Raw genomic sequence first — 16,671 nt, forward strand, 5'->3', positions numbered from 1 at the left:
TGCTCTGCCCCAAAAAGTTTAGCATCAACTTAGACAAATTAGTCAGTGGTGCCATATTTCTCTGTAGATATTTCCAGTACCTTTTGACACTAAACTTCAAAAAGTTTAGAGAATTAAAATGACAAAGAGAAATGTGATAATCATTTCAGCACCAAAATGGCAGAATTTCATTATGAAATTTTCCAACACTGTGAATCTGATGCTAATAGTTTTTTTTTTTTTAAATCTGCCCAAAGCTAAAGCATTGTTTCTATCTTGTGACGTTAATAAACATGTGTAGGCAGGATTAAAGCTTAATTATTTAAGATTCCTAGAGATACAAACAGAGAACAAACTTGACCTATGCTCAAATCATATGTTGGTCAAAAATCCTTGGAAAAAATACCTCCATGCAACAAGTTAGAGAGGGAAAAGAAGGAGAGAGGAGGGCAAAGAGGAAGACAGTCTAAACTCAGCCTAATATTTTTAAGCACAGCTACCCTTTCTGCCTTTACAAGTCAACTAGTGAGCTTGTTTTCTTTTTCATTATTTACAAAACACATTTGTACTGACAAACTGAAAAGGACCTCCCCAAAATACACTGAAACTTCTCAAATATGAAAGAAAATGTGTTATTCATAAGACACGCTGGCAATTAGCATTGGGTCTTAAAGGATGTGAGGATAGTTGTTTTCTATGCAAGACAGGTGAATTAATTACAGAGTTTAAGAAAAAAAATCAGTGTTTTCTTATTTTCCACTTTCTAAATCTTCAAGGATGCCTGATCTCTTTAAAGTCTCTAGGTAAAATAAGCATTTCTGACCTGCCTTTGGGGTGAAAGTGAAGTTATTCTGAATGATCCACATCATGGCAAGCATTTCTTTCTTTCCACACTCTATCAGGAAATAAGAAACTGAATACAGAGGATTTCATTATTCTTAAGTGACTTCAGACTGACTTTCCCCCCACAATTTGAAAGCTGTCCCGGAATTTTCACTATCTTTACACTAACAAATAATCTAATAAATAGAGTAAAACAATCAGATGCAGAACACATAGGCTTTGCTTACATGTGAATCTTCCTGAAAATAATTTAATAACCATCAAGGGAGGGGATGTGTTTTCATTTATATCTTATTGCAAAAACGAGCGGAGATCTATCCTAAATCCTTGAAGGAGAGCTCAGAGCGTTCTGGCTCCTCTGTAAGTTGGCAGGCGATTGCTTAGAAGGTTTTGGGAAAAAAAAAATTTCAAGTCGTCGCGGACGAAATGGAATATTAGACATGCAATCTAACGGTAGTAGAGGAAGAGAAGTAGATCATCTCCCTCTCCTTTTCCGATTGCCACTTCTGTGTCCCCGGCTTTTCCTCTCCGTCCCTCGCATAGTTTCTTCCTTACCCCCCCCCCCCCCCCTTTCCTCCCTCACTCGCTTTCCCTCTGTGTCTCGCGCTCTCGGAGTGTCTGCTCCGAGTTCCTGGTTGGATAATTTGGGTTAATACTAGTGAGTGAGGTTTTTGCGGCTTCAAAGGGTATTTCAAGTTTCCGGAGCTCCTCCCCTCTGCACCGTGTGACAACAACAACTCGTCCAGCCGGCAGCCTGCACTTTTCAGCTCATTTTCTCTCTGTCATTCCGCTCTCAATCTTTGATCAATGTACTTGCCAGGGAGAACCCAAGTCCTTCAAACCTCCTCCTTTTCACCTTCATCCTTAACTTTGTGCTAGAGCGGGGCCCACACAACAACAGCCGACCCTCCCCGCCCCCGCCCCCCCCAACCAGCCCCCGATCCCAGCCCCCGGAGAGGACTCGCATTTCGACTTGCGGGACACTTTTGTGCGTTTCTCCGCAGAGCGCCTCTCGCGCTCGCCCCTCCTGCGCTCGCTCTTTCTTACCCTCACCTCCTTTCCCCCCCTTCTCTCCCTTTCTCCTTCTCGTTCTCCCCTAGAGTTGTTGTGGTTGTTGTTGCCCCCTCGCTCCTTCGCCCTCTTTCCCCCCCTGCCCCTCGCCGGGGTGTGTGGCAACTTTTCCCCTCGCTTCTCCTCCTTCGGTTTCCCCTTATATGTGACCATGGCGGTGCCGGCGGCTTTGATCCCTCCGACCCCGCTGGTCCCCCCTCAACCCCCGGTCTCCACGTCTGCTTCCTCCTCCGGCACCACCACCTCCACCTCCTCGGCGACCTCGTCTCCGGCCCCGTCCGTCGGGCCCCCGGCGTCCTCAGGGCCAGCTCTGTTCCGGCCGGAGCCCATCGCTTCGGCGGCGGCGGCGGCGGCGGCGGCCACAGTCACCTCCACCGGCGGCGGCGGCGGCGGCGCGGGCAACGGCGGCGGCGGCGGCGGCAACTGCAACCCCAGCCTGGCGACCGCGAGCGGCGGCGGCGGCGGCGGCGGCATTAGCGCCGGCGGCGGCGGCGCCTCCAGCACCCCCATCAACGCGAGCACCGGCAGCTGCAGCAGCAACAGCAGCAGCAGCAGCAGCAGCAGCAGCAGCAGCAGCAGCAGCAGCAGCAGCAGCAGCTGCGGCCCCCTCCCCGGCAAACCCGTGTACTCGACCCCGTCCCCAGTGGAAAACACCCCTCAGAATAATGAGTGCAAAATGGTGGATCTGAGAGGGGCCAAAGTGGCTTCCTTCACGGTGGAGGGCTGCGAGCTGATCTGCCTGCCCCAGGCTTTCGATCTGTTCCTGAAGCACTTGGTGGGAGGCTTGCACACGGTCTACACCAAGCTGAAGCGGCTGGAGATCACGCCGGTGGTGTGCAACGTGGAACAGGTTCGCATCCTAAGGGGACTGGGCGCCATCCAGCCCGGAGTGAACCGCTGCAAACTCATCTCCAGGAAGGACTTCGAGACCCTCTACAATGACTGCACCAACGCCAGGTAAAGAGCGGGGGCAGCGCCGCCGCCCGCGGTCCCTTCCCTCCCGCCTCCTCACCCTTCCCTCGCTCCCTTCCTGGCGCCGCTTGCTCCGCGCGCCCGCGAGCCGCGCGCCCTGGAGAGCACGGCCCTCTCCTCCCGTTCCTTGAGGCTCGCCAGCCGCTCCCGGCCCTCTGAGAAGTTGGCACCTCACCCTGCCCGGATCTCGCTCTTCCGCCCGGTGCGCACTTGCTCGCCTGGGCGCAGGGGCCTGGCTGCTGTGGGACGCGGGAACCCCAAGCCTCGGGCCGGAGGGGGCGGGAAGGAGGAGGACGGTGCGTTTCCAGGAGCCACGGCCCCCTTCCTGGGCCGCGCCAGCGCCTGCAGACCCCTCTCAGCGCGGCCGCCCGAGGGTGTGCTGGCTCCCTCGGGCCCGGGTTCCACCGCGAGCCGAGGGGCACCGGAGGGGCCGGTCGGCGGCGCCGAGCGGCGTCCCGGGGGCGGGGAGAGGTCGTGACCCTGACCGCAGGGCTCGGGAGCGGGAGTGCGCGCCCCGGGTGAGCGGCCGGCAAGGAAGCCGCGGGAGTGGGCCCCTTCGGGGCCGGGAGGGGAAAGACCTCCGAGGCCGAGAGGCCCGGGACAATCTCGAGGGGCCCGCAGCGAGCTCAGCCCCAAAGCCCTGAGGGGAAGCCCGCTGAGGGGAGGGGTCTGTGTGCGCGCACGTGTGCGTGTGTCCGCCTAGGAGCTTGTGCAAAGGAGATAAAGGGGTACGTTAGCCCCGGGGCAGATGCGAGGGAACCAGCAGGTTTCCTTCTGTAGGGGGAAGTGACCGGGTGCCTGAGACTCTTGGAAGCTGAGCTGGAGAGATGGGGAAGGAAGACTATAGCGCACACTCTCTTTCTCGCTCTCCAAACTGTTTTTCTTTTCTTCTGCCTTTTTTTTTTTTTTTTAAGGTTAGTAGCTCACGCGATAAGCAGGTGCAAGCTTTGCATTGGGATATTCTGCAGACCTGAATGCCCTGTGCCCTGGCTCCCACAGCCCGGCAAAGCGCGCGAACCCTGGAGGCCGGGGGATCCGGTGCCTGGCTGGACCGGTTTTATGCTAATGAACGATCACTGGGGGAGGATCTACCGAGAGGGGGCGGGAGTGGGGTAACTTGTCAGTTTCGGGGTAGAAAAATCATTCCACCCGCTTTCACAGTTCCGCTTTGTACCCCGTTCAAAGCAGAGGGAAAAGTTGAGATGCCAGAAGAAAGAGAGTAGGGAAAGTTGGATACCAGAAGCGGGCGCGTGGGAAGCGCGCAAAATTTGCGCAGAGACTTCGGTACCCTCCAAACAAGTTTTAAGACTGAGAGAAGGAACGGAGTTGTACTGTCTTAGGGTGTGTGTCCCCTGGTAGTGCTAGGGAAACTGAGGTGGGAAGGAAAGAGGGGTAGGACGAGACCAGAAGGAAGCAGGGGTGAAAAAGCCCCTGGCTATTTCTTCCTTGGAAGACTTCTGGCTAGTGCCGGGGGAAGGCTGTAGGACGAAAAAGGCTCCAACTCCAACCCTGCAAATGTCTTATTCTGACCTAGCTAGAAACTTTTCCTTGTTTGTTTGCCATTCTTTGCATGGGGGCATGGGTGTGGGTCTGGGTTTTGAACCTCCATTTCTATTTTTTGGGGGAGGGGTGAATGCTGAGAGCTCGTGCATGTGTGTAGGCGCGCGCACGTGCCCAAGAGTATGGACAGGTGGCAGTAAAGATTGAGGGGTAATCTTGATCACTAAATATCATTTACCGAGATAATTGCAGTGCTTGGACGTCCAGACGATAAAATATTTGCCAACAATCTTTTGTTAAAACTACTCGAATCAGGGCAGAAAATTGTTACAGAGTTGTTATAAAGAATGCTAGCCGAAATTTGAAGCTAGTTCAGATATGATTGTTATAAAATTGTCTACCTATCCAGTAAATTGGTGAAGAGCTACTGTTTTTCTCTTTAGTAATCAAACCACTCTGCTCTTGAAATCTCTTTGTGTGTTTCTTACAGTACATACTGTGCTAGATAATTAATGACCATTTCACATAACACAAAAAAAATTGCTAGAGAAAACTTCCTTCAATGACAGCAACGTTATAATCAACGTAAAGCAGGTAGTGTTAATCTCTTACAATTATTCCCTTGATTTTTTCTTCCTGAAATTTTTGCTTAGAGTTTGGAACTGAAGTCCTCACTGTATGGTTGGAGAATATTCTTAAAGTTATTAGCAAAAATGTTTTAATTGGTTTTTTTCCCCTGAGGCTAACAATAGCTCTGGAGTTTAAACTTTCACAGAAGGATAAGTTAAATCCAATAGAACTGTTTTATCCCTTCAAAAATATTTCATCAATACTCTAATTATATTTCAATCACCTGGTCTTAATACTTTACAAGTAAGTGTGTTATTCTAAAACTCAATTTCAGGTTATTTTTAAGTTAAATGTGGTAAGTTTGTTGATTTACTCTTGCTTTTTGATCTTTTATCAACTACAAGGCTTACTCAAACCTATATACATGCAAATACTGCAGTCATTAACCTTCGAAGATGTGTAATTGGAGATCTCTACCTAGGTTTCCTAACCCTGCCACTAACTAAAAAAAACAGAAAACTTACCATTGAACTCTCTCTCACCAAAACATACTGTTTACATTGTAATATATTATTACCTTTAATGATAATTACAAGTGTTACTGTCTTATTTCTTAACTTTGAAAGCAATACCTACAATATTTTGCATCTTGAATTTACAAAACTAACATTACTTTTTCCATTCAAGTCCAGTTTACGCCTTTGCTGTTAAGATCCTTTTTCATTCACCTAGGTATATTGATTTCTTTCATTCTGGTTTCTTTCTCCTCTGGCTATTGAAGAGACTATCCAAAGGAATAATTTATGCAGAAGATAAGACCACAGAGCAGAAAGGCAAACTATATAAAATACTATATACATAGTGTGCAAGAAACATCAAATTTTAGCACTCTCATCTTTTTACAGAACTTACATCTAATTCTGTCTCTCAATAGCATTTAGATACCAGAGAATCTGAGAAACCAAAATGATGTTAAAGGAAAAAAAGGTTCATAAACTTGCTCAAAGTGGCTCAGTAAGTTGGTGACAAACCTTAGAGTGGATTTAATTTGCTTGGGGCTATTGCATCAGTATGCTATCTATAAAAACTAGAATAAATGTTGAAGCCATCTGTCACTACCACAAGGAGATGAAACAAGAGACTATCACCTGCTTGATAGTAAAGCTAAAAGTAAAAGAGTCTGAAAAATGAGAGAAAATGTCAGGAAATACATTTAAAAGTTGTTAAAGGACAGAGTCTGACCTTGATCAGTTTCCTCCAGTTATTATTTTTAAACTAAACATTAGTTGGATGAACTTGGCTAGTGCAACAGAGGTCACTTAATTAACTGGTAACCAGTAAACAACAGCAACAAAAGAGAAGTATTGATGTACATGGTCAAGTCTGTATTTGTATGAGTCAGTAGCTTGTTTGTAGATTTGGGTTAGGACTCAAATTTTCTGGAGAGTTCAGGTAATAAAAAGTGACTCTGCTGTATTTTGTTATCTAAAATGTTTATTTTCTGAATATTGCCAGAGGGTGATTTTGTCTCAGGATCTTTCAAACCAGATTATGGTTCAGGTCTTATGTAGCCCTAGATTTGTGGAGTTTTTGACTTAAATAGATTCCAGTTAATTTTATCAGACATTTTATATGCATATAGATATATTCACAAACAGTATTCTTTTGTCTTAAAAGTCAATACCATCCATAGACAGCAAATTGAAAGACTTTTCAAGTCTTTTTTGTCCAGTAGTAATATATGGATGCAATTTTAGCTTAGAAAGTATAAAATATTTTCCAATTCTTGGCTCTGTTTTTTGTCAGGAGTTTTAATAAAGATGGCAAACTGAACCAGTCTATATTGAACATTTCCCCCATTGCATGTTTTTCAATGGCACGGACTTGTGCACTTCTTCTGCATTGGTAATAGAAAGTTTCAACACAAATACAGATTCACTTCTAACAGATAATTACCATACTTGGCACAGATAAATTAAAAATTACTTCAAATGAAGAGAGACTATGCTTTTGAAGTTTTTTTTATTACAGCCGATTAGTGGCTCCTATAGAGTCTAATGTTTCATTTTATAACATTTCCTAAAAAAATATGACATAATTAGAAGAGTAAGACCTAACATATGAAAGTTTAAGTTTGGTTCCACCACTTATTTCTGTATACTTTTAAAACGTTAGTGAATTACAGTTTAATAACTAATACATAAACAAAATCTAAGAATATTCTGACCTAAGATTTACCTTGGTCAATTAGATTATACTGCCTTAATACAGATTCTTGAGTTATTTGGGTATTTTTCAAACCTGTTGTTTTTCTTGGAATTAGTCTCAGATAATACATGTAGTAATTATTGTAAAGAGTGCACATAGCTATGAAGATGGTTTACTCTCTGAACTCCACAGATGACTAGTTAATGTTCTGAGGTACTTATTTTGATTGCTCATAGGATATTTTATTTTGTGAAGCTGCAAATATTATGTAAAATAAATAGGCTGTTTTGTTTCAGAGTTCCCATCCTTAACATAAATTCTTTGTATCACATTTAATACAGAATTTGTAAACCTTCATCTTATTAGTCCAAATCTGCTGTTATTTTTTGTTTAATCTACATTTCACGGAAGTTGCATATAAATTACTGAGACCAATATTAGCCACTCTCCTTTTGCCTCAGTACCTCCCCCAACCTCCTGAGATGTGACACCCAATATTGATTAAAGTCTTGGCTGGATTTGAGCATAAATCACTCTACTCTTTGGTGATTTACCATGTGTGATTCACCAGCATACGAAAACATAATATGCTTTATTGTTTCTCATTTGATGTTTTGTTTTTGGAATGTAAGTAGCATTTGTAAATTAGCTTAATGTGCAACGAAGTAGTTGTTATTTTAGGAACAATTTGTGTTTTGACTATCATTTAGTATTATTTTATCTTTCCAAGTTATTTTATCAAATTGTTTCACACAATTGCCTTTGTTAATCAAGTAAAATAATCATTTAAATTGCATTGTATTAGCAACATAGAACCCACGTATTGCAAAATACAATAAGAAATGCAATTCTCACAGGTTGTAAACTGTTTCTCTTTGAATCTTTGAAGAAATTAGTTTGAAGTAAGCCTTCTAAATAGGTGCAGGTGAGTCTTCTAGATTTCGCTAAACATTTTGATTTTAAGGTTTTTGTTACTTGGTTCTTTAAAAAAGTTAGAGCTGGCCTGAACTTTATCTTTTAGGAATTTCATTTTCAGATTGTTCATAGGGGAAGAAAAGTCACATCAAGTTATAGGCCTTTAAAATGACAGGGACTGTAAAAAAAAGTTGATATTAACTCTTTGGGTATTTAAATATGTAATTAAGATAAAATTTTATCATTTTATGTTTGAATTGTTAAAAGAATAGAATGACCTTGCCATGTACCAGCATGTACCATTCTCTTTACTACTGAGTTACTGCATTGTGATTGGTCAGTTATGTATATACATATATACATGTGTATTATTGTTTAAATGCTACAACTTAAACATTCTAGGTAAGAATACATTAAAAATACATTTATATTTATATTTTTAGGCTTTGAGACTGCATTAAGGGACCTGTTTTCCATTATATTTGTTATGTTCAACAATTTATTTTTTAATGAAGAAAACTCTGCATTAAAAGCCCACCAAATGGGCTCAGATAAGTGTTATATAAAAGGCTCTGATCTTCACATTTATGTGTTTCAGGCATAGCAGAGGCTCTGTGAGCCCACATTGTGCTCAAATTCCTTTACTTCTCTTCAATTTGTCTGAAGTGTTTCCAGTCAAAAGTAATTTTTGCTACAGTGACTGTCTTTCAAAATAACTTTTAATTGTTTATCCATGCTTTTTAGTATATGCCACAGTACAGAAATGGCTTCATTCAAATAGTGAGGTTAGTTTACCAAATTATTTCTTTGGAAAACAAGAATACCAAGATTAGTATATTTATATTTGGTCCAGTAATTAGTTGTTATTAGATTAACTGGTGGGTCACTTTATTTTGATGTACCTACTTACTTTGAGAAAGTTTCTAAGAATTTTTAGAGTGTGTGTACTATAGTTCATGATTAACTTTATATTTAAATGTGCAAATGACTATGAACAGAATTTCTATCCATTCAGTATGAATTAGGCAATCAATCAATGAAATCTTATTGTTTTTCAAAGTAATGATAGAATTAAAATTAGTTGAATAAAATAGCGGATAATTGTCAATTTATATATGTAGTCATATATAGGTGTGTGTGTGTGTATATATATATATATAAAATCATGTAAAGAGAATAATTCAAATCACTACTTGATCCAAAACCAGGGACCTTGAACCAAGTACACTTTAAATTTCTTGTGTAGTCTGACTTGGATTTACTTTATATGCTAAGAGGATTCTAATTGACCCATTTAAACAAATTCATCTGTAGATTTTTCTAAATTGGATATTGAAGTGGCCAATGACTGAATTTTGTTAAAGGTGTGGCCCTGTTGCTTTCTGATTCAAATTAGCTTGGAGCTGGGCCAGGATATCAAGCTGGGATTCTTTTACACGTTTAAATGTACGTGACTTGAGTGAAAGTTGTCAAAGACAACTTACTAAACTGGAAAACTCACTATATCATCATTTAATTGCTCTTATAATTTTGTGCTTATAAGTATATTGATGTGTCTAATACTATACAGCACAGCAACACACTGAATAGCTAGCTACCTGCTTTAAAAAAAAATTTTAGAGAGCAGTGATTTAAAAAGAAGACAGCTTAGCTGAAGCATCTAAAACATTATTATTATATAAGATGAATATAATACCTGGAATGCATTGCATGTTTCTAAGAGGAAGTCAAAACTATTTGCTATGATCTGAAGAACATAAATGCAATTTAATGTAAGTAGACTTATACTAATCCTGCAGTGGATTTTGAAAGTAGTATATGTTTGACCAAAAAAAAAAAAAAAAATGGATATGCTTTTCAGGCATGATTTTCACAAAGCAATAATGAAATAGGCAACTAAGTATATTGGTTACTTTTGGTTAGTAACATTGGACAATGTTTCTTTTCCTTAGAATAAATGAATGGAGAGATAAACAAAGTATTAAAAAGTCACAGTGTAACTTATCTTTGAATTTCTATACTATCAAATGTTTCTAAATAATTACATTGCTCTTCCAATAACAACAGGAGAAAAATAATACTTTTCTTCAAGGACAAACAAAACATATTCAGGAAAGAAAGAGTACTATTTGAAAGGGAATTATTTTATGGGCACATAGAGCATTTGCAGTAAATACTTGCTAATTCAATTTAAGGGATACTGGTCATTGCTTAAGGATAGATAATAAAAATAAATCTTTAAAATATGTTAATCAAGAAATACTTTATTATATTCACATATCAAGCAGACCAAGTATTTTGTTAAAATCTTAAACTGATTGTATTCTGAAATTTTATTAATAGCAACAGTAAATGAACTGTATTATTCATAGTCCTATATTACGTATGAACAAAGCAAATCACTGAAGGTGTAACAAATCTTTGAACCCGTCACAGCTCTGCAGAAATATACTGTTATATCCAAAAGTGTTAATTCCCATTCTATATTTAAAATATCTTGGAAATATACTTATTTAATAGGGCCTTTGGATTTTAAATGAATAATTTAGAACACTTTTAATTGTCCTATTACCCGTCACACATTTTATACTAAGATAGATGTCCTTCTGTATGCAACAAGTGTAAAATTTTTATCAGTACTTTAGAGGTCTTTGTGCTGGATATCTTTGTTTATATTAACCTTAGCCCGTTTGTAGTGTATGTTTTTATTCTTAAATATTTATAATATCTTTGTTAGAAAAGCTTTCACGTATATGTATATGTGTGTATGTATTCTCTCTCTCTCTCTGTCTCTTTCTTTCTCTTCCTCTCTCTCTCTCTCTCACACACACACACACACACACACACAGACTTGTAGGAGCTAGGGTTGGAGAACAACCAACTTACCAAAAAACTGACTTTAATTTTGCTTTCTGTAATCTCTTGAAATATAAAATAACACTGAAAAAGAGATTCTACTTTACTGAATGACAACAGAAAGTATATTTAAAATTAATTTTAGCATGAAAGAAGTAATTTATACTTAAGTGTTTTCAAATATAATTACAATAAACAATGTTACATGGTTATTAGGACAGTGATAAAAACTTACCTTAATTTTCCTATACCTTAATGTTTATGATAACTGAAATGTATTTTTAATTCTCTATGGAAAATATTTATATCAGAGAATTATCTTACTTGTATGAAATAGATGTTAAGCTATTAGGTACTAGAATCTGTACATTATAGAATAACATTTAATGTGCTTGATGTCATTGCTCCATTTCTGTTATTAGTTTATTTCATTGCTACTTGCACTTTGGAGCAAGCATATCTCTAAAATCAGTGGGTAAATGATAGGAAAACAATTTCATAACTTAAAAAAAATGATTGCTCTTCTAAAAGCTTTGCCATCAATGAGATGAGTTAGGAATGAGGTCAATGGGTTAATCTGCAGGTCTACATAAGAAGATGTGTATTACCACTTCTTGCAGTGGACTGTAATTGTCTTTGAAAACACCTGGTAGAGGTCCAGTTAAATTGAAATCAATTACTTTCTCAATCATTCCATGGCATTTGTCAAGTCATTACATCATTGGTAAAAGTGCAAGAATGCATGCATTTTTGTGTGTGTGTGTAAAGTAGAAAGGAGGTTATAAAACAGTGACGACTTAAAAAATTCTGTCTCATCTAAAGACTGTGGAATTAAAAAAAAACTTGAATATAATAAATGCAAAATGATATTTGGTAAGAAGTTCGTCTTTGCATTTTGTTATCTAAAAACATATTCCATACTACTTATTGCATTATCCGGTATGCGTATATATTTATAAGTAAGTAAAAATGATTTCAAAATATTTTATGACTTGTTAGCTCTGACACCTTTATTCTTACCCTCTGAGAACCTTCTGACAAGTGCATATTATAATCAAAGATGAATATATGTCTGCTGTTCACTGATTTTTTTTCTTCACACCATTGATAGTACATGCAGATTTGAACTTGTAGCCAGCAACGGTGCTTCCATGCTTCAAATTGCCAAAAGACCCCCAGGGATAGAAACTTGACCTGCTTTTATGAAACCATAGAATTACATTTATACAAGTTACCCCATGGGAAAGGAATGAACTGATCCCAATTCAAACCTTAATATTGGGGCCTTCTGGGTCAAATTTGATTTTTCTTTCTGTTAACACCTGTTTGGCTACCAAATTTAGTAACTAGATATTCTTAGGAAATTTTAAAAATATCATTCATAAGTGACACTTTGCAGGTAAGCCAAAGTGCCATCAAAATTTTACAGCTAGTCAAGTTTTCACATGGGATTAAGATGTTACTTTTTAAAATAAAATATCTACCTTTTAAATATATATCCTAGATATAAGTAGCTTAAACATAAATTTGTTTAATTGGACATTTATTATGTACTTTTTATTAATTTCCCTTCACTGAAGAGTCAGCCCAAGTAGGGGAGGAAACTTAGGGAGTCGTTCCCTGTGATAACATTACAGAATAAGGATTTGTAATGGATGTATTTAATTTTCTTAGACTCACATTTTAAAAGGTTATATTCCATATTTTATTTTTCTGTTGGACTATATGAAGGGGTTTCCAGAAAGCTATCTTTGCTGCTAATAGCAACAAATGAAAGTGGTCAGTGATAAATTGGATACATAAAAGCTATTCCTGTTTTAGTTGGATGTACTTTAGTTATGTGGATGGGCCTGAGTTGGAAAACTTAAGTTAATCATCTGTTCAAAATAAAAAGGAATTTAGTTTGCTTAATCTCTGTAATATGAAAATGCTATATCATATATATACAAACAGATAACATAAATTGATAGGGTTATAATATCTCTTTGCTTATAACTGATGGTATTAAATGACCATCGTTTAGGCTACAGACATACTTCTCCACATAGAATGACTTGTTCTCAATCTTACATACACAGAAACACTTTATAAAAGGTAAAGCAACATACATACACACTTATATCCCTACTCAAATATCTGCAATTATGATGATTGAATAATTTCATGATAGGTTTTTGGAACTGAGGTTAGCATGTTCCTTTCCCAATTCAAAATTAAAAAGAATTTTGAATACTTTTCACTTCTTTTTTCACTTAACATTGATAAGACCATTTGGATAATTGGTTATTTTCCAGCAAGAACCAAACATAAAAATTCCTAGTAAGAATGCTTATAACAAATCAGTTCTTAGAGTAAAGACCTTGAAATTTCCAGTGGAAAGTATACTACTTGTCTTACTATCATAAGTCATGATTATCAAGGAGAAAATATTTAGGGTTTTAAACATGCGTGGTTTTTTTCTTTCCTGTTGGCTGATGTGTGGCAAAAAAAAACTTGCTTTCACAAGCTAACATTTTTCTGCATTGTCTTTGACACTTGAATGAAGCTGAAAAATTAAATCAATTATTTGAATGTTCCCTAAGATCACTTTGATGCCATATTTATAAAATATCAACATTTGATTAAATATTTAACTTGAAAGTTTGACCCAACTGGTTTGATGATGATATAACATGGCTCTTGCTTTTCACTTTCTCTTACTGTGATGAAAGGAAGGAAAGGAGGTAGATCACATGACCCAACCACATTATGCTGTTCTTAAAAAGAGTCTAGTTCAGGAGAGGCAACCTATTCTGACTTTTGTAATGGTGATAATATGAAGTTTCTATGACCTTTTTTGTCTTCCTGTGGCACTTTGCTGCTCTATTTCCAATAATGATTGATGGTATACCACGTGAACTACAAAACAAAACAATTAACCTTAAAAAAATCTTGCTATAAAATGCATGAAAGGAGAGATGGAACTTTTATATTTTAGGTAATTCTCTATGAGTGCAGTAATCCTTAATATTGGTACAAGATCCTACATCATACTTAATATAGGAAGCCTTCCAACACCAAAGAAAATTTCATCTTCTTAAATATCTTTGTCATCTAAATTATCCGCATAAGAATCCTGTTCTTTTTTTTTGTGGAAACTCTAGTGAAATTGTGCATGAAAATATAAACACTTATCATGAAATTTAACAGATTCAGAACAAACTAGGTTTTTGAGCTGTTGAGATTCAGATCAGATTCCCCAATGTCAACAATATGAAAATATAATATTTTAAGATGTATTTTGTTCCAAGTTTAGGAAATAAAATTAAAAATGGTATATTTGATCTGGAGTAACTTCTTAGCTTTTTCTTTTGGGGAGTAGGTTAAATAAGGATCCATGACAGGGATGCTGTTTGTTTTTCACAAAAGTTGTTTGTGATTTCAGGTACTCTTGGGAAATCTCTTGATCAGATTCACATCTGTTCCTGTCAAAGTGGGTGCTAAGATACCGGTCACCCAGCAACCATGTCCAAGAGGGAATTGGGCCGATAATAACTTCAAAAAGGAATGACAGATGCTAGATTAGGATGAAAGACAAAACGCATGAAAAATGAGCTTGTTAGAATCAAAAATTTGTTCAAGCACCTTTATGCAAATTAAATGAATATTGAATATTTGCATGCAGTAATTTCTACTTTTTCATTTGATTGAAAAGAAAAGAATAGTGCATTTAAACTCACAAAGGTGATTTCTTTCTTTTGTACTAATCAACATACAAAGCCAAATCTCTTTTTAAAAAATGAGATTAGCCACCTGGGTTCTTATATCTGTGCTAAGTATGTTACAATGTTTTTCTTACAACAATGGTACTCTTTGGGACAACTTAGTTTATCTAATTGTTTTCATAGTAAACAGTCTTGTGTGAATTAAGATTATATTAGATAAATATAAATCCATTTCTTGCGAAAGCATTTCAAAAGTAACCTTATCCTATTGTCCTTGAAATTGGTTAATGTACATTAATAAAAGATCACTCAAGATGAGTTCACACCAAAGACAGAGGCTTCTCATTGACTGGTTAAATAACAATGCATTAAAGTAAAGCAGGGTAGCATCCCCGAAATGAAAAGTAGACCGAAAGATCTCTTCAACATTTAAGATGCTTTTTGATACATTACTAGTTTTTCTATTGAATTGTTCACATACTAATCAGAATTTAGAAGGGCCTGATAAAGTGTAGTGATTGAGAGAGGTTTCTGAGTCTTGGTTTAGCAATGTCTAATGTGGTCACGTAGAGAAATTGATTTTCTTCAGAAATTAATTAATTTTTCATATCGCCCTAAGCTGCAGTTAAAAAGAGTGCATACTTGTCTGTTTTTTCCAGAAATATTGCCTAATCATATTAATACCATTGCCCCAAGGATGAAAAGATAATTGTACAAATGCATTTGGAAATATGTATCACTGAGTATTTATGATTAAATTATGCAAATGACCCAGCTCTCATCCTTTCCAGACCCAGATTGTCTAATTAGGATTGATATGCTGAATAGATGTTCCAGAATTTGAATACAAGCATGTCCAAGGAGCAGAAAATTGGAAATGACAAGGCTGAAATCCAAAGAAAAGTGTCTTTCGTTTCTATACTTTGTTAATGTGCTGTTAGCAGTTGAAGGTTTTTTTTCAGTCCCTTTGGCTATTTTGTGACTCATATGTCCTATTAGAAACAAGTATGCAAAATGAATTGAACCTTAGCAAATAGCGTTTCGTTTCTATTTGGTGCTTCTTTAAAAATAATAATCCCCTGGCCATTCAAAGAGAACATCACTATTAAGTTGCTTCCAACAATGGAAACTTACCCTTAATTGAGTGACTTTTTTCTTTTAAAACTTCCTCTTAGTTGGTATCATAACTTTCTTTCAAAGCTAGCTCTCCAAACTTAGTGGTATACCAACCAATGCAGTATTTTCCAGGATATGCTTTCTTGAATCCATGGTCCATTCATTTATTCATTCATTCATTTGTTTACTTAAATACCTATCTTTTTATATTTGGAGAAAATTGTTGAAGCAACAGTTCTGATTATGAAAAAAAAAAGCAGCATTTTAAACATCACAATGTTTGAATTTGAGGTCCTCAGCAGGCTTTCTCCCTCATTGATTACATTCATTCATCTTAGATGGAGGGGTGGCCGTGAGGGGCTAGGAAGGGACTGAACTGTCAGGGCTCCGGTCTTTGTTAAGCAGCGGGTAGTCACTGCCTCTGAACTGGCCTGGCTCCTGCTTTCCATCTGCAAGATGATGGATTGCTATGTTTAATACATTTCAGCTTTTGTCTGTCATAGTGTGGACAGACAGTACTATCAGTGATTTCAACAGTGATTAAGGAACCAGTTCAAACCACTCCTATTGGCCCGACAGCTTCCAGGAATGTCTGATGAAACGCACTCATTGGTACTCTCACCATGTAAATGTGTAGCTTAACTAGGCAGAGATTGTACACTCGCTGTTTACACCCATGCAGACCCCACAGAGAATTTTACTAGATTACATATCCATTTAGAACGAAATTACAGGAGACAATGTTGTAAGAATATTTTGGGTCTCCAACTAAAATATTCATCCCAAGTGGTCCCAAGTTAAGATAAATTTGAACTCTTTAAATAGTAACAACATGTGCTTAATGTCAGGACTGTATTCTGTAGACCATGATGTCAGTTGTTATCCCCATCAATATTGAGCTGTTTAACTATATTGGGAGGGTAGAATGTGAGGACTA

The 16,671-nt window shown here is 38.1% G+C and overlaps 1 protein-coding gene across 3 annotated transcripts in view; it reads left to right on the forward strand.

The window, feature by feature from the left end:
• The first annotated feature begins 1,414 nt into the window (after positions 1 to 1,414).
• Positions 1,415 to 16,671, forward strand: part of DACH1 (dachshund family transcription factor 1) — a 426,112-nt gene continuing 410,855 nt past the window's right edge. Inside the window, exon 1 of one of the 3 annotated variants that reach the window (XM_064586010.1) lies at positions 1,415 to 2,850. In XM_064586010.1, the coding sequence (XP_064442080.1) occupies positions 2,045 to 2,850 (806 nt within the window). In that variant the 5' untranslated portion in view covers positions 1,415 to 2,044. The remainder of the gene's footprint in view (positions 2,851 to 16,671) is intronic. The other 2 variants (XM_064586012.1, XM_064586011.1) reach the window with 2 other exon arrangements.

The sequence above is a fragment of the Mirounga angustirostris genome, unplaced genomic scaffold, assembly GCF_029215605.1.
Source record: "Mirounga angustirostris isolate CCGP_5_RB_7025 unplaced genomic scaffold, mMirAng1.0.hap1 SCAF_3, whole genome shotgun sequence".
NCBI classification, from domain to species: Eukaryota; Metazoa; Chordata; class Mammalia; order Carnivora; family Phocidae; genus Mirounga; species Mirounga angustirostris.